Raw genomic sequence first — 19,037 nt, 5'->3', positions numbered from 1 at the left:
ACCAAGTTGGGGTTTTGTTCGGGCTAGAATTTTAGGGTCATATTTCATCAATTTCCTATTTGCACATCAGTATTTTGGTAACTGTTAAAATGGAGATGCTTCTGGCGCATGTGTCTCTAGCGTCGGAATATTTTTATAGATCATGTGGTTGTCTGCTCTTATGACATGTTTTATCTCCTATCAAGCTACAATATTTAAAGTTAATAAAAACCACTTACGGACTGCATTGCAAAGAATGATATTAGAGTATTTTAATCACTCTTTACAATATTTTAAACCTGGCAGTTTTCCAATATAATATATCCCCGATTGGTTTTTTTCTTCTTCCCCAGCCCCAAGTTTATTTTGCCCCATATAAACCCTAGCTTTAATTTGGTAAACAAGCAGTGTCTTCAAATTGACAATGAAAGTTTGCTTTCTAGTATACACTAAATCCAAAATCATCATTTGGGTGGAAAATAGAAAGTATATTTCTCTTCGATAGAAATATAGGTCCAATAACTTTTCTCTCTTTGGAATTAGACTTAATATCCTGGCATTCTCTGAAATGCTATGTTGTAGCCTACATTAAACCATCACACTTCAGTTTCTGGCAATCAAGAATTTATATCACATCTTTTTTTAAACATTTATTTATATTTAGTACAATTGTACCATTTCTCAAAATTATATACATTTGCAATAAAAGTATTTTATACAAAAAAGTTGTAATTCGCCAAACAAATCTCAAATGTACATCTATAAAGTTCTGGAATTACCTTAACCGGTATAGAAATAAAGGAAGTAGAATTTGACACTTTCCATTCATAAAAGCCTAAAATTATCACATGTTAGGTGAATTAATTTCATATTAACTGTCAGTTTTAGCAACTGAAGTAGAATTGTCCTGAAAAGGAGAAGAGTCACAGTCGGAACTAGAATTAGAAAAGCGCTGTGAAAATGTCCTCCTTCTTCGATGTCTTGCATAAACCTCAGGCTCTGGTTGGAATGCTTTTAGTAATGCGTTTTTTTTTATATCTACTGCGGAAGGTCTTTCCAACGGATAATGGGAAAGCATTGTCTTCACTAAGGCACACTGTAATAATATAAAATTAAAAACATTTTAGGCTAGTAATTATAAGTACACAAAGATTTAATAAAATACAAAAACGTTATGATGCATGGCTAGTAATTTTAGGTACACAAAGATTTAATAAAATACAAAAACGTTATGATGCATTAGCTTGTGCAAGTAAATAGTGTAAAATCACTAAATCCACATTAATAAATCTTGCAAATGTCATCAACTTTAAATCTTTTCAGAAAGCAAAAAAATATTGTCATCTTCATGGTAGATTTTCACTTTCAACATTTTCCCTAAATTAAATTGCAATTTAATACTAATCCAATTTAAAAATGCTAATTTAACTTAAGAATTAGTTGTTCAAAATAGCCAAACCTTACCTTTTGGCGGAAATATAAGAAAGCAACAAACAATATCCATATTTTTACTTTAAAAATACCAAAAATATTCAAGAACAGCCCTCAACTATTTAATTTCAACAGACCTACATAAATCAACACAGCAAAACACCAAACGTAGATTTTGACTGAAATAGTATTTCTTCAGAAAATCAAGTAAGACATTTTTTCCAAATGTCATATACTTAATCACAACCAAAAGCTATGAATTGGGGCTGGATTTTTATTTAAATTCTTTTTTTTTGGAAATTTTCTAATTGTAACGTGTACGAAGATATAATAACAAGACTCCAAAAGATTGAATATGTCTTAATAATCTTTGTAGATCTCTCAAAAGCCTTCGATACAGTAAATCACGCTATCCTATTAGATAAAAAATTGAGAAATGTGGTATAGAGGGTACTACCTTAGAATGGTTCAGATATCTAGAAATGGAAGGGACAAAATCAAACAAGAAGCCAGCAAAAAAGAACTCTACAGCTAGGATGATAACTCAGGCTAAAAAGAGATCGTCTGCTACAGTATCTCATACTAAGGCAGAAATGAAAACCCTACAAGAGTACTACCTAATCAATTTTCTCATGTTAATGCATAAAATCAAATATAACAGGAATCCAGATATAAATAAAGAATGGTGCTGTGAATATGATGCAGACCCTGTCTATGAAACAAGGTCTACCGGACTAAATTTCTGGAGAAAGAATAATACAATAAAGAAGTGTCGTGCATTCTGGCATGTCAATATGAAATAACTTGCCCCTTGAACTTAAACAACGTGATAACCCCCAAAAATCTGGTATTTTTTCCGGTTTAAAATTTTCTGTCATTGCGTCTTCTTTTTAATAGTCAGCCTAATTTTAATTTAACTGGACCCTACTGTAGCTGAGTAGGCCCCTTACCAAAAAATAAGTTGGTTTTTAGTTGGTATTCACATTTAAGTTGATATTAAGTTGGTTTTAAGTGGTCAGCATATTTCAGTAAACTAGTTAAGTTGGTTTTAAGTTGGTGGGAAAATGCCTTTTTCTTTAAGTTGGTATTTAGTTGGTTTTTAGTGGTCAGAAAATTACATGTTATTTTTTAAGTTGGTTTTAAGTTGGCTTTAAGTGGTCTTTATTAAGTAACATTTTAAGTAAGTTTTAAGTTGCTTTAAGTGGTCTTTATTAAGTAACATTTTAAGTAAGTTTTAAGTTGGCTTTAAGTGGTCTTTATTAAGTAACATTTTAAGTAAGTTTTTAGTTGGTTTTAAGTTGGTGTTAAGTTGTTTTTAAGTAGGTTTTTAGTTGGTATTTGTCTCAAATACAAACTTAAAACCAACTTAAATAGTTCTTAGACACTTATTTTTTGGTAAGGGCGGCGCTTCCAAATATAACCTTTTTAATTATTTCTTTATTATTCTACCCCAAGAATTTTTAGAAAAAGTGCAATTGTAAACATACCTCATCAGGATACTTCTTATTAAAATCCTTTGGGAACACGTGTTTCTTTACATTAAACATAACCTAAAAATAAATGAAAAAAAAAAATCAAAATTGAGAAGTATAAAATATGTTTATTAGTGAGAAGTATCAATCTTACTATACTGTTAATATTATTTTCTCAAATCATGTACCTTTATAAGCTTAAACTAATTTTTCAAATTTTTTGGAAGAAAATGTTGTGAATTAGTGACTTACAAACCATCCAAACATTGAGCCATAATGGTTGGGTACACATTAGCAATTTGGTGGGAAATTTGCTCCCATTGAGAAGTTACTCAGGGCTTAACATGTTTCATTTTAATGGCCTAGATCAGTGGCGCCGATCGCTTTTTTTCCCAATGGGGGCCGAAGCTCACTAATAAACTTTGAATGAGGTTGCTGGCAACACTTTCTTGCTACGGATACTTAAAAGTAAATAGACTTTAACATTGGCGGTCTTACCAATGGGGGCAGAGCCCCCATTGATTTTTCCCAATGGGGGCTTCGGCCCCGCCGCCCCCATGGGATCGGCGCCACTGGCCTAGATGCATTCTTCTCTCATTACTTAGGTTCCCTAAGAAATTGACGATATTGATACTACGTTTATAGATTTAGCTTAATGTAAATTCAGATATTATAATAAGCGGAGATTTTAATTGTGAATTGAAAAGGTTTAGAAAATCTTCAAAAACCAAGACTTATAAAAGTGATGTCAAGATTTACACAGATTATAACAAAAACTACTAGTAATACCAATCATATTTATACAAAATTTCCTTCAAGAATCTATTTTACATGCTATTACTGACCCCAATTTTTTTGTGTGCTAGACAAAAGTCAATCGAGTATTAGGAGAACAGCTAAGTATGTATGTCGGCAGTACCCACAATAAATGGGATCTTGGATTAGAACTACACCAGTTAGCGATCAACTCAGTTCACCATACCACTATTAATAAATCTCCATTTTTCCTTACTTATGGTAGAGAAGTACGTTTACCCTGGGAAGTAGATAACATCCATGAAGTGGCCGAAGAAGTGGAGCTATCTGTTTTACACGAGTACGAGAAACTACCACTCACAGAACTACAAAATGCCTTAGAAGAAGCACATAAATACTCCCGTATTGCCCAGGAGAAACAAAAATATTATTACGACCAACGTTACAGCGAAAGTGAACTGGAAGTTGGACAGCTGGTATGGAAGAGAAATCATAAATTATCTAACGCCGCCGCAGGAGTGATGGCCAAACTAATGCCTAAATGGGAAGGACCGTTGCAGGTTGTTAAAAAACACAGTCCCGTGACATACGAGCTTAAAGATTAAAAAACTGGTAAACAGGTTGGAAAATGGCACGTTAATCAATTAAAATTTTATATGGAGCAGGACGATGGAGATCAGTACGAGGAAATTCATGGAGCAGATGTCGATAACTTAGTGGAAATTCTAAATCCATCCAGTGAGACATCACTAGACGAAGCTACTGATATCAGTCCTGAGAAACAGACTTTGAAACTAGCTTGATAGAGCCTGAGCCGATAGCAGAAATACCGAACGACCTAGAGAATGTAATTATCTGCAACCTGGAGTTGGTGGAACCAGGAACACAGTCTGAAACCAAGAAACGACCTGCCGAACCAGGAAATCTTTTGGAAGACGACGAAGGATCTCCATATCTTGAACCACTCAAGAAGGGTTGGCTCAGAGAAATAGTAATCCGTAAAAAACAACCGCAAGGTAACTTAAAAAGGCGAATCGGGGACGTATATTATTATTCTCCAGTCCCGTTTAAAAAACAAATCTGGTCGAAAAAAGAGTTGGAGAGAATGTGGGAACCCTTATTAGATCTTGGACTAGTACAGGACCTAAATAGTGGGATGTTTTGTTTCAGTCCCAAAGAGAACAGAAACCTATCATCTGGTCGGACGTAATAGAAAAGAAGAGGCTGAAGTAGACGATAATCAATTTTATCAACAATATGGTGTAAAAGGGGTAGTAGCTGTAACCCAGCTACCGATCAGGTTTGGAGAAAAAAGTATAACCACAAAAGTGGGCATTTCAACCGACCTTGACAGTTATAGTTTACTAATAGACCCCAAAACTTAATACGAATTAATGTTTTCATATGATTATCAAGTCCATCCCGCAGAGTATACAGTTAGCACTGAGCCAGAACCTATCCTTGGAAGATCCACATCTCAAGCTGGACCCACTACAAAAACCCACGAACCCAGTACCGAACCGAAACAAGTGGTACGTTTTAATGGTAAATTCAGACTGTCAACACCAAGCCCAGAAAGACGGGTGATCTTGACTGAGAAGACACATAAGAAGCCAAATAGGTATTCGAATACAAGATCTCCACTGCAAGAAAGACGAGAGACACCAAGGGTACCAGCCCTGCCTGTTCCAGTGCAACATTCACACCGACGATGCTACCGTTGTGGACACCCCCACTTAGTAAAGTATTGTCAGACAGAGCGAAGGGTACCGCGAAGCTACGAACAGCGACAGAGTCACCGTCTACCTCACTTACGCAGACGACAAATGCCGTATTCATATAGAGACGTGCGCAATCTACAGTAGAAGAAGGGAAGACTGAAGAACGTTAATAAAGCTTATTGTTATAATACCACCTCAATAAAGAACATATACTCAACATAACTAAATATTTATTTAAAATAGTGAGTTGTTAACTTTCCGAAACATGATTTAACAGACGATGTTCTTTATGACGTCACACCAAAGACCATATATTTTTTAGGACTTCATTTATGGCAAATCTACATCTACCCTACAACACTTATAAATGTTCTTATCTGTCTAAAGAAATAATTTTCTTAATATTTTGGTCTTTTATAATATTAATATTTTTGTAACCACAAAGCAATTATTTCAATTAAAGGGGGGGGGGGAGATGTAAGGGACTCGATAGAGGGCGCCCGTTGGAAAGAGTAAATTACCTGGTGGCGAAAGTATAGTCACAACCATATATAAAGAGAGCCCCTGTAAGAGACGGGGGAGAGAGCTAGATGTCCCGTCGGAGGTAGATGAAAGGATTGCTTAAAGGAAGAACTGTGAGTTGAAATTAATGATGATAAAATAGTAGTGAAATATCTCTATCGTGAAGAGTGTTCACGATTATCTGGATCCGTAGAATCTCCTCCCTTATGAAGTGGAATCACCCGTCCAAGCTTCCATTCCTCAGGGTAGCTTGAGGTTTAAAAAGAAATGTTTATTATAGAAAGAAGAAAAGGGGCTAATATCGGACCCATTGCCTTCAATAATCTTGGGGGAATCAAATCGGGTCCAGTTGCTTTATTAGGGGCGATACGCTTCAATAGTTTAATCACTGTCTGCATGTCAATTTCATTAAAGGTAAATGTTACATTGTTGCTTAGAATTGTGGTTGGGATACTTGTAGTAATTGTCGAGACTTGGTTTAACAGACATCTTTCCGCAAACGTAGTAAAGTGTAAGTTGAGAGTATTCGCTATTTGTACGGGTGAAGTGTATAAGTTGCCACTTTGGTCCTTGATTTCAGTTATGTTACTCTTTGATCTAAGCTTGGTGTGTCGATTTAAGACTTTCCAAGTTTTAGCATTATTTCCTTTGCTTTTATTAATTTCATTTTTAAAGTATGATTTTTTAGCAGAACGTAGTTGGTTAGTCACTTGGTTTCGAAAGATTTTATAAAGATCATTATGTTGATTATTATCATTAGGATTTCTTCGGTGGCCATGGTGATTTCTTAGGTGCATTAGTTTATTTCGTCGTTGATCCACGGTGGGAGACCAACGTGCACCCGAATAGATCTTTGTGGAGCGCAAAAAATATCTAAGGTGTCAGTTACTGCGGATTGAAGATTCCAACAGAGAGATTTAGATTTATCTTTGTTTTTTAGTTGACTTTGTAAGGTGACAACAAAGTTTTCAGGATTTATCAGCGATAAGTGCCGAGTCTTGACAAATTTAGTTGGTTGTTTAGATAGGGTAATTTTTCGAACGCAGTATACAGGTAGATGATCAGAGGCGCAGAAAGGAAGCACGCCACTATCAATGATTCGAGACGGGTGACTTATATAAATATGGTCGATTAATTATGTTCCGGATATTGGTCGTGTAACTTCTTTAATTACTTGTTTTAAAGTTGCAGTGGCTACTTGGAGAACTTTTGTTTTGTTGGACTTATATCTAAGGTCGCAATTGCAGTCTCCCAACAGGACAATTTCACCAGGAGCATTAGTTAAAATCGATTCAATATGTGGTTGAAAATCGTTAAGATGTTGAACTGGAATGTTTGGCGGACAATAACAAACCCCAATGAGGATAGGTAGGGTTTTAAGAAATGTCAATTGACACCAAAACATTTCAATGTGCGAGTCATTTGGAAAGTTGACAATATTTTGCTAGGACCAGGGCTGTAGATTGAGCTTTTCCTTTGCGTAAATACATAGACCGCCCCAACGATTTCCAGGTCGGTCCTTTCGAAGAAGATTGTAGCCATTGATATGTAATAAGTTGTCAGTCAGGGAGTCGTCTAGCCATGATTCCGTGATGCACATAATATCAAAATAGTCATTTAAAAGAAGGATAACGTCATCCAGATGTGGTAGCAGGCTGTGTATATTTATATGACCAACTTTAAGTCCACGGGGGAGTGTCTTAATTTCAGTTGTTTCCTCATCAGTGTTGACGATTAGTTTTTCTGATGCAGAGAGTTCTGGTCAGACTTCATCCTTTTCCAGGGTAACTTGAGGTCGTGGTTTTCTGTATTTCCTGATACATAGAGGATTTGGCCAATTTTCTAAGTTGAGGATAATGCCATCTTGATTTGTTGGAGAGTCGATAATAAACGAAGTTTTCCAACGGTGTATCGCTTTATTGGACGCGACTTTCAAATCATTTAATCCTAAGGTTTCTAGGTGTTCTTCCACGTCATCCTTTGCTGTACCCGAGGAACAGTTTGAAAGGTAATATTGAAAAAATGGAGTATTCGATAATTTTATAGAGTCGATTGCTTTGTCTGTACCGACAACCTTCTCTTGATGCGTTTGGTTTGATAATCTATGGCATATGTGGTCATAAATGGCCAGATCTCTTGATTGAGTACTTCATCGTCAGTGGAATCAGTATGTAAGATGTAACATCTATAGGTAGCGCTTGAGGCAAGGGATCTTTGAGTAAAGGCGGATGCCAGATATGTTAATGTTTTTCATTACTAAATAGTCCTTTAATATTGTCTCATTGGTATCTGCAGAGAAGTTACCCAAGAAATAATCACTGGAATTACTTGAGGGTTGTAGCTTACATAATGCAGCTTTTTCAACTGGCATGGCACCAAATTTTCTTTTAGATTTAGAAATCTCTGGTCTATTTACCGTGTTTTTTGCAGAACGAATTCCCCGGGTTTCATGAGGGTGTGAAGAATTTTTCTTATTCGTTGCAACTTTTTGCGCAAATGTACTCTTGGGTAATGTTTCAATGGCTCCATTGTCTTTTTCAGTCATGCTTGGAGAAATAATAGTTTCCACTTTTTCTATCCTTTCCTCAAGTAGAGAGATACAGTCACAAAAGGTTTTGTGAATAGTCTCTATCTGATTTGTCATGTCCTTTTTTAATTTTACGTTATCATCCGATAGGGTTTTCTTGAGACTGTCTAGAGTAGTTTGAATTTTTAATAATTCATAGCTAAAATCAGTGATTTTGTTGTCTTCTGAGTCATCCTGTTTTTCTTTACATGCACAGGGAGTGGTAAGCCTTTTTCTACAGCATTGGCAACAATAAAATCTGGTAGCTTGTTTCATATTTATGTTAACACATGAAAGATAGTAAATCAGGCAAATGTCACAAGTCACCATAGTTTGTTTACTTTTCTGTTCATTTTTTTGACCAAATTTACAGCCATTGTCAAGGCAAAGAAGATTGTCACCAGCAGACGACTGACTTGCGGTAGGGTCCATATAGTAGCTTAAGCCAAGGCTTATGTTGACAAGGAAGCGATTTGTTATAAAAATGTTAGCATCTCAGTAGAGAGATTTAAAAGAATAAATACTCCACTTAGAATTATAAAAGAAAATGGAATTAAATCATGGCATACCCTGCTAGTGACCATAAAGGAATGTACAACCTTAAACATTTTTAATATCTCTGTCTTAAATTATTGGAATTCAAATAGATAACATGATCTAACGAACATGAGTACTCAGCTAGGATAATCACTATCATAATTTCACTTAAATTAAAAGGAGACCCTTTCGTAAAACCGTAATTCTGTACTGAAAAGGATACCTCAATAAACAACTTTATTATCATAAATTTCTGCGAATACCTAAGTTTTAAAGGCACCTTTGGCATTATTTCGCATTTAGTAAAAAGTATTCAGTGTAGATAGGGTTTGTGTAAAACTGCGTCAATATGTTTACTGTCTGTAAAATTTGCTAAAAATGTAGCAGCATGGTAGCCAATGGTTTTCCTTAAATAACTCTCAGATGCTAAGATTTATAATTTTATTAACTATAAACATATTAGGTGCCTGGGGTATTAGTCTGGCTGATTATTAAATTATACACGTAGAATGTTCATAATAATTATGAGTTAAAAGGAACCACCTATGGACTGCATTGTAAGTAGATTAGTCCATTATGAAAAGGGATAATAAAGCTAAACCCTAAACAAATTAGAAGAAATTTAAAAACTTACTAATAGCTTGTACCGATAGGTCTTCTAGCGAACAAAAAGACGCGAAACTCGGACCAAATAGATCTTAGAGTGAAAAACTAAATTAAATTAAATTAAATATCCAGAAATTCCAAAGGGAGACCGGTTTTGTCCTATTTGGGACTCGTCAGTACCGTGCGGGAAATCTGGCTTGCGACTATAACACCGAATAGAGCTCTGACACTAGGCGTGGTCTAGCTAAATCACGTGTATATGACGTCATATTCTCAGTTTAAAAATCAGCCTTGGAGGGCAAGCAAAGTTTTGGCGGCAGCAAAGAGTGTTTCCTACGCTTGAAAATGGTTACTAACTCTACTTATTTTGTTAATAAAAGTAATTAAAAATTAATTTAAAATGGTTAATTTTTGCGCGGTTTACGGTTGCTCGATGCGGGGTAATCGAGACGGTAACAAAGTATCGTTTTATCGCTTCCCATCCTTAAATGAAAATAGTAAAAACCAAGGCATAGTAAAATTATCCAAATTGAGGAGACAGAAGTGGAAGCTAGCATGGCTCCATTAAGTTGGCCCCCCCTCTCTACAATTTTAAAAACTTTCATTTGCGATCGAATGCGACCTCGATGCGACGTTATGCGAAACTAAAAAAAAAAGATGCGACATAATTGTTAAGTTGGAATAATTAAAACAAAAGGGGGGGCTAACTTAATGACAGCCCCCCCACTTTCAACTATCAACCCGGAAACACAACCAATAGAATGCGACCTCAATGCGACGTTATGCGACACCCTTACTTTCGAATGCGACATCTTAGTTAACGAGATAATCGCTTTCGTAAGTGGGGGGGCTAACTTAACGTGAGCCCCCCCTATAACAGTTGAGGCCTCCAAACACCTTTATTCGATTGCGACCTCAATGCGACGTTATGCGACACCCTTACTTTCGAATGCGACATCTTAGTTAACGAGATAATCGCTTTCGTAAGTGGGGGGGCTAACTTAACGTGAGCCCCCCCTATAACAGTTGAGGCCTCCAAACACCTTTATTCGATTGCGACCTCAATGCGACGTTATGCGACACCCTTACTTTCGAATGCGACATCTTAGTTAACGAGATAATCGCTTTCGTAAGTGGGGGGGCTAACTTAACGTGAGCCCCCCCTATAACAGTTGAGGCCTCCAAACACCTTTATTCGATTGCGACCTCAATGCGACGTTATGCGACAGCTTATTTAACGAGATAATCGCTATCGTAAGTGGGGGGCTAACTTAACGCGAGCCCCCCCTATAACAGTTGAGGCCTCCAAACACCTTTATTCGATTGCGACCTCAATGCGACGTTATGCGACACCCTTACTTTCGAATGCGACATCTTAGTTAACGAGATAATCGCTTTCGTAAGTGGGGGGGCTAATTTAACGTGAGCCCCCCCTATAACAGTTGAGGCCTCCAAACACCTTTATTCGATTGCGACCTCAATGCGACGTTATGCGACACCCTTACTTTCGAATGCGACATCTTAGTTAACGAGATAATCGCTTTCGTAAGTGGGGGGGGCTAACTTAACGTGAGCCCCCCCTATAACAGTTGAGGCCTCCAAACACCTTCATTCGATTGCGACCTCAATGCGACGTTATGCGACACCCTTACTTTCGAATGCGACATCTTAGTTAACGAGATAATCGCTTTCGTAAGTGGGGGGGCTAACTTAACGTGAGCCCCCCCTATAACAGTTGAGGCCTCCAAACACCTTTATTCGATTGCGACCTCAATGCGACGTTATGCGACACCCTTACTTTCGAATGCGACATCTTAGTTAACGAGATAATCGCTTTCGTAAGTGGGGGGGCTAACTTAACGTGAGCCCCCCCTATAACAGTTGAGGCCTCCAAACACCTTTATTCGATTGCGACCTCAATGCGACGTTATGCGACACCCTTACTTTCGAATGCGACATCTTAGTTAACGAGATAATCACTATCGTAAGTGGGCAGGGCTAACTTAACGCAAATGAATGGGCCGCCATGTTAAATGAATGCAAATGAATGCGACCTCATTTTAAATGAATGCAAATGAATGCGACCTCATGTTAAATGAATGCAAATGAATGCGACCTCATTTTAAATGAATGCAAATGAATGCGACCTCATTTTAAATGAATGCAAATGAATGCGACGCCATTTTAAATGAATGCAAATGAATGCGACGCCATTTTAAATGAATGCAAATGAATGCGACGTCAATGCGAAGCAATGCGACACCATAATTATCGAAATAATCACCGCTATTTGAATGCGACAGCCGTGTTAACGAGATAATCGATTGAACCAGATCGAGAATCATCAAATATAAATACGGAAACACAGGTCGATTAAGTTGGCCCCCCCTTTTTTGATTTCCCAGAAAATTTCTCTATCAATTTTATGCACCCACAATGCGACAGCAAGTGAAAGAGATGTGACTTAACCATTATCGAGATATAATTAAAATTAAAAGGGGGCTAAATTAACGTCAGCCCCCATAATTTCGTTATTCAACCAGAACAGAATATCATAGCCACTACATGGCAATGCGAAGAAATGCGACAGATATAATTTTGATTGCGAAAAATAGTTTATGAGAAAATTAATAGAGAAAGTGGGGGGGGGGGGACTAACTTAACAGTAACCCCCCATATTAATTCATAATTTTAATTAACCTTAATATAAAGAGACGTCAATGCGAATTAATGCGACACTATTTTTAACGAATGCGACAAATTAGGTTATGAGATAATAGACAAATGAAAAAAGGGGGCTAATTTAATGGCAGCCCCCCCCCCCCCCGAAATATAAAAAATAAGTTCTATAAAAAAATTAAGTCGTCAACGCGGACCAAAGCGACAACCATTTATCCAAATGCGACATCAATAAAAATAGTTCTTCCTAACCAGATTGTTATGTGACCAATAATAGATAAAAAAGGGGGCTAATTTAATGGCAGCCCCCAAATTTTATATTTATAATTTGTAATTAAAAATAAATTACGTCGTTAACGCCAACCAATGCGACAATCATTTTTCCAAATGCGACATCAATAGAAATAGTTCTTCCTAACCAGATTGGAATATGACCAATAATAGATAAAAAAGGGGGCTAGTTAAACGGCAGCCCCCAAAATATAATGAAAAATTTAAAAAAAAATAATTTGCGAGTGTAACGCTAATTAACACGACAATCGTTTTTTCAAATGCGACATCCATAGAAAGAGTATTTCCTAACCAGAATTTTTTTTATCAGATTTAGAAAAAAAAACAATCTAAGGAGACGGCAATAAATTTAATGCAACACTGTTTTACACGAATTCAACAAATTAGGTAAAGTAAAAAGCTAATTTATTGGTAGCCTCAGAATATTAAAAATTAAAAAAAAATTAATTATGTTTTTAACGTGGACTAATGCGACAACACCTATATTAATTGTGACAATATTTCATACCTGCGAAACTGACTACTAAATGCACTCCATTTATGTTTTAAAAGCGATAGTTTTATTCAAGAAAACTGATAGTAGCGACTGCGTATGATTACGAATCATCTCTTTTTGATAGCGACATCTGGGTGACTGCTTGAGACATAATTTTAATGAATGGGACATCATTTTAAGTGAATGCGACATCAATATAAATGAATGCGACATCAATATAAATGAATGCGACATCAATATATATGAATGCGACATCAATATATATGGACTGCGACCTTATTTTAAATTAATGCGACAATTTTAATGTGAAACCTTAAAATTAATGCGACATCAATATAAATGATTCCGACATCAATATAAATGAATTAGACCTCATTTTAAATTAATGTGACCTTATTTTAAATGATTGCGACCTCATTTTAAATGAATGCGACCTCATTTTAAATGAATGCGACCTCATTTCAAATGAATGCGACATTATTGAAATAATTGCAATATAATTAGCATTGAATGCGATATAATTTGAATTGAATGCGATATAATTTTTAAATAATGTGACTTTAATTTAATTGAACGCGGGACCATATTTATGTCATCAAACCGCAATTGTACGACGTAAATAAATTCTATTGAGGGTGTTAAAGATAAGTTTGTCAAATATTAAGAGGAGTGGCGTAGACAAGCGGTTTCTGTGTCCAACGCCCCACCCCTTTTCAGCCAACCTTTTTCTGTTTTATATATCAACTCCTTCTTAACATTGACACTCGTCGACACCTTTGACGTATTTCCGGCTACGTCACAGATAAGGAGCTGTTTTCTATGGATCCTAATGAGTTGAACTTGTCTAATGAACATGAGTTGTAAAGTGCTTTGTTTCAGAGATTTGGGTTCCTAAAAAATTACTTGGAAAACCCAACACAGCTTTAATACTGATAATCGGTATTCTTCCTTAAACCAATTTTGATTTCATAAAGTGATTAGATATTTTTTATCAGTGAAATGAAATACTTTAATATGTGGCAAAAAATCATTATTGTACCTTTAGAAGTAATGTAATTCTGAAGAGGGATTCATGTTTTTTAAAATTAAACGCTCCAAAATAGTTATTTCCGTTTCGATGTCAATTTGAATGGCTATAAAATCACCGCCATTTTGTAATCAGTCAAGTCATTTTGTACCGCCTCCTTGCTAGAGGTCGGCGGAACAAATAAATTAACCGCAACAATTTCAATTAATCATTAAAATTAGTATTATCTGTTTTATACGAATAAACAACGATTTAACATGCACAATTTATAATTTTTTTCGAATATTTCTGAATAATTCTCGGTTATGGATAAATATTAACAATCGTATAATTTCTTATTCAAACGCCGACCTCTACTCCTTGCAGAGACCCTCTCAAAGATCAAATGGTTGTTCATCACAAAATCAAACTAAGACGCTGCAGTCGCTCAGAAGTGAAAATAAGAAAACTATAAAAAATAATTAAAAAACGACCGCTTTGTTTTTAGCGTGGTTTTCGCTTGACGATTCCCCTGCAATATTACGAGATTATAAAGAACGATCTAAAATAAAATAGTGGATATTACTTTAAATTTAAATTGGGGCCCAGTTATTAACTGTTAGAAGGCCCAGAAAGTTGATATGGTGAAGCCCCAACCCCCCTGGAAGTTGGGCCAAATTTGTATATAAAAATACTTGAAACATTTTAAAATACTAGCACCACCTCTGGTTGCCCGTTTTTTGTGACAAACAAATTTATTCCGTTAGCCACAATAATGTTGTAACTTTACAATGCCTTTAATTAAATCGCTATTTAAAAAATGAACCAGGCTTAAATGAAAAACTCATTCACATTCATTTAAAATGAGGTCGCATTCATTTAAAATAGGGTCACATTCATTTAAAATGAGGTCGCATTCATTTAAAATGAGGTCGCATTCATTTAAAATGAGGTCGCATTCATATATATTGATGTCGCATTCATTAATATTGATGTCACATTCATTTATATTGATGTCGCATTCATTTAAAATGATGTCCCATTCATTAAAATTATGTCTCAAGCAGTCACCCAGATGTCGCTATCAAAAAGAGATGATTCGTAATCATACGCAGTCGCTACTATCAGTTTTCTTGAATAAAACTATCGCTTTTAAAACATAAATGGAGTGCATTTAGTAGTCAGTTTCGCAGGTATGAAATATTGTCACAATTAATAAAGGTGTTGTCGCATTAGTCCACGTTAAAAACATAATTAATTTTTTTTTAAATTTTTAATATTCTGAGGCTACCAATAAATTAGCTTTTTACTTTACCTAATTTGTTGAATTCGTGTAAAACAGTGTTGCATTATATTGATTGCCGTCTCCTTAGATTGTTTTTTTTTTCTAAATCTGATAAAAAAAATTCTGGTTAGGAAATACTCTTTCTATGGATGTCGCATTTGAAAAAACGATTGTCGTGTTAATTAGCGTTACACTCGCAAATTATTATTTTTTTTAAATTTTTCATTATATTTTGGGGGCTGCCGTTTAACTAGCCCCCTTTTTTATCTATTATTGGTCATATTCCAATCTGGTTAGGAAGAACTATTTCTATTGATGTCGCATTTGGAAAAATGATTGTCGCATTGGTTGGCGTTAACGACGTAATTTATTTTTAATTACAAATTATAAATATAAAATTTGGGGGCTGCCATTAAATTAGCCCCCTTTTTTATCTATTATTGGTCACATAACAATCTGGTTAGGAAGAACTATTTTTATTGATGTCGCATTTGGATAAATGGTTGTCGCATTGGTCCGCGTAGACGACTTCATTTTTTTTATAGAACTTATTTTTTATATTTCGGGGGGGGGGGGGGCTGCCATTAAATTAGCCCCCTTTTTTCATTTGTCTATTATCTCATAACCTAATTTGTCGCATTCGTTAAAAATAGTGTCGCATTAATTCGCATTGACGTCTCTTTATATTAAGGTTAATTAAAATTATGAATTAATATGGGGGGTTACTGTTAAGTTAGCCCCCCCCCCACTTTCTCTATTAATTTTCTCATAAACTATTTTTCGCAATCAAAATTATATCTGTCGCATTTCTTCGCATTGCCATGTAGTGGCTATGATATTCTGTTCTGGTTGAATAACGAAATTATGGGGGCTGACGTTAATTTAGCCCCCTTTTAATTTTAATTATATCTCGATAATGGTTAAGTCACATCTCTTTCACTTGCTGTCGCATTGTGGGTGCATAAAATTGATAGAGAAATTTTCTGGGAAATCAAAAAAGGGGGGGCCAACTTAATCGACCTGTGTTTCCGTATTTATATTTGATGATTCTCGATCTGGTTCAATCGATTATCTCGTTAACACGGCTGTCGCATTCAAATAGCGGTGATTATTTGTCTTAATTCCAACATGGGGGGCTAGTATTAACCTAGCCCCCAGATTTGTTTATTTAATTATCTCGTGAACCGAGCTGTCGCATTCGATAATTATGGTGTCACATTGCTTCGCATTGACGTCGCATTCATTTAAAATGGCGTCGCATTCATTTGCATTCATTTAAAATGGCGTCGCATTCATTTGCATTCATTTAAAATGAGGTCGCATTCATTTGCATTCATTTAAAATGAGGTCGCATTCATTTGCATTCATTTAAAATGAGGTCGCATTCATTTGCATTCATTTAACATGAGGTCGCATTCATTTGCATTCATTTAAAATGAGGTCGCATTCATTTGCATTCATTTAACATGAGGTCGCATTCATTTGCATTCATTTAAAATGAGGTCGCATTCATTTGCATTCATTTAAAATGAGGTCGCATTCATTTGCATTCATTTAACATGGCGGCCCATTCATTTGCGTTAAGTTAGCCCTTCCCACTTACGATAGTGATTATCTCGTTAACTAAGATGTCGCATTCGAAAGTAAGGGTGTCGCATAACGTCGCATTGAGGTCGCAATCGAATAAAGGTGTTTGGAGGCCTCAACTGTTATAGGGGGGGCTCACGTTAAGTTAGCCCCCCCCACTTACGAAAGCGATTATCTCGTTAACTAAGATGTCGCATTCGAAAGTAAGGGTGTCGCATAACGTCGCATTGAGGTCGCAATCGAATAAAGGTGTTTGGAGGCCTCAACTGTTATAGGGGGGGGGCTCGCGTTAAGTTAGCCCCCCCACTTACGAAAGCGATTATCTCGTTAACTAAGATGTCGCATTCGAAAGTAAGGGTGTCGCATAACGTCGCATTGAGGTCGCAATCGAATAAAGATGTTTGGAGGCCTCAACTGTTATAGGGGGGCTCACGTTAAGTTAGCCCCCCCACTTACGAAAGCGATTATCTCGTTAACTAAGATGTCGCATTCGAAAGTAAGGGTGTCGCATAACGTCGCATTGAGGTCGCAATCGAATAAAGGTGTTTGGAGGCCTCAACTGTTATAGGGGGGGCTCGCGTTAAGTTAGCCCCCCACTTACGAAAGCGATTATCTCGTTAACTAAGATGTCGCATTCGAAAGTAAGGGTGTCGCATAACGTCGCATTGAGGTCGCAATCGAATAAAGGTGTTTGGAGGCCTCAACTGTTATAGGGGGGGCTCACGTTAAGTTAGCCCCCCCACTTACGAAAGCGATTATCTCGTTAACTAAGATGTCGCATTCGAAAGTAAGGGTGTCGAATAACGTCGCATTGAGGTCGCAATCGAATAAAGGTGTTTGGAGGCCTCAACTGTTATAGGGGGGGCTCACGTTAAGTTAGCCCCCCCACTTACGAAAGCGATTATCTCGTTAACTAAGATGTCGCATTCGAAAGTAAGGGTGTCGCATAACGTCGCATTGAGGTCGCAATCGAATAAAGGTGTTTGGAGGCCTCAACTGTTATAGGGGGGGCTCGCGTTAAGTTAGCCCCCCACTTACGATAGCGATTATCTCGTTAAATAAGCTGTCGCATTCGAAAGTAAGGGTGTCGCATAACGTCGCATTGAGGTCACAATCGAATAAAGGTGTTTGGAGGCCTCAACTGTTATAGGGGGGGCTCACGTTAAGTTAGCCCCCCCACTTACGAAAGCGATTATCTCGTTAACTAAGATGTCGCATTCGAAAGTAAGGGTGTCGCATAACGTCGCATTGAGGTCGCATTCTATTGGTTGTGTTTCCGGGTTGATAGTTGAAAGTGGGGGGGCTGTCATTAAGTTAGCCCCCCCTTTTGTTTTAATTATTCCAACTTAACAATTATGTCGCATCTTTTTTTTTAGTTTCGCATAACGTCGCATCGAGGTCGCATTCGATCGCAAATGAAAGTTTTTAAAATTGTAGAGAGGGGGGGGCAACTTAATGGAGCTTACAAGGCATTAAGGAGAAAGGATCTCACTAAAGAAAAAATTAAAAACTTAAGGATATGTTCTCTTCATTTTGTTACAGGTAAGTTTTAAGTTAAAACTTGGATTTTAAAATCAATTTCACAAATATACCTATTTATTAAAGGAGCTCCTGCCAAGTTAGGAGATCAGAGGAATCAGGATTGGGTTCCAAGTTTAAATTTGGGCTACAGTAAATCTGGAAGTGTGGAAAACAACCCTAAGACCATAGTTAGAAAAGAGAGACTGATGAAAAGAGCTCAAGTAATTGAATCTAAAACAAGACCAGATGAACATTTAAGTGTTGCAACGAATATTACAAGTGATGAGATTCCTGAAAATGATTTTAGTTTCTTTCACGAACTCCATGGTGAATCTCCACACAATGATGGCAGTAATATCGCAAATTCCTCTAGTTGCACTCCACGGAAAGTGACAATGGCAAAGCACATTTTGGGCCGTTATAATTTATACGAACCAAAATGTTTTGAAATGCTAATGATTATATTTAACATTGTGAAACCATTTATAGCAATAACAAATCAATCCGCTTTAACGAAATTTGAGCAAATGATTTTATTTTTAATGAAATTAAGGTTAAACCTTGACTTTGTGGACCTAGGTT

General features: G+C 36.5%; 1 protein-coding gene across 1 annotated transcript in view; it reads right to left on the bottom strand.

Annotated features, from left to right (window-relative positions):
- Positions 1–640: 640 nt before the first annotated feature.
- The window catches only part of LOC149933963 (eukaryotic translation initiation factor 2-alpha kinase 3-like), a 69,331-nt gene continuing 50,934 nt past the window's right edge, over positions 641–19,037 (bottom strand). Inside the window, exons 17-18 of the mRNA XM_090153010.1 lie at positions 2,898–2,960; positions 641–1,075 (exon numbers count right to left, since the gene is read on the bottom strand). Of these exons, the coding sequence (XP_090009136.1) occupies positions 851–1,075; positions 2,898–2,960 (288 nt within the window). The 3' untranslated portion in view covers positions 641–850. The remainder of the gene's footprint in view (positions 1,076–2,897; positions 2,961–19,037) is intronic.

Source organism: Leiobunum rupestre, chromosome 7 (genome assembly GCF_980474605.1).
Source record: "Leiobunum rupestre chromosome 7, qqLeiRupe1.1.hap1, whole genome shotgun sequence".
In the NCBI taxonomy this organism is placed as follows: Eukaryota; Metazoa; Arthropoda; class Arachnida; order Opiliones; family Sclerosomatidae; genus Leiobunum; species Leiobunum rupestre.
This window is presented reverse-complemented; position numbering and strand designations above follow the sequence as displayed.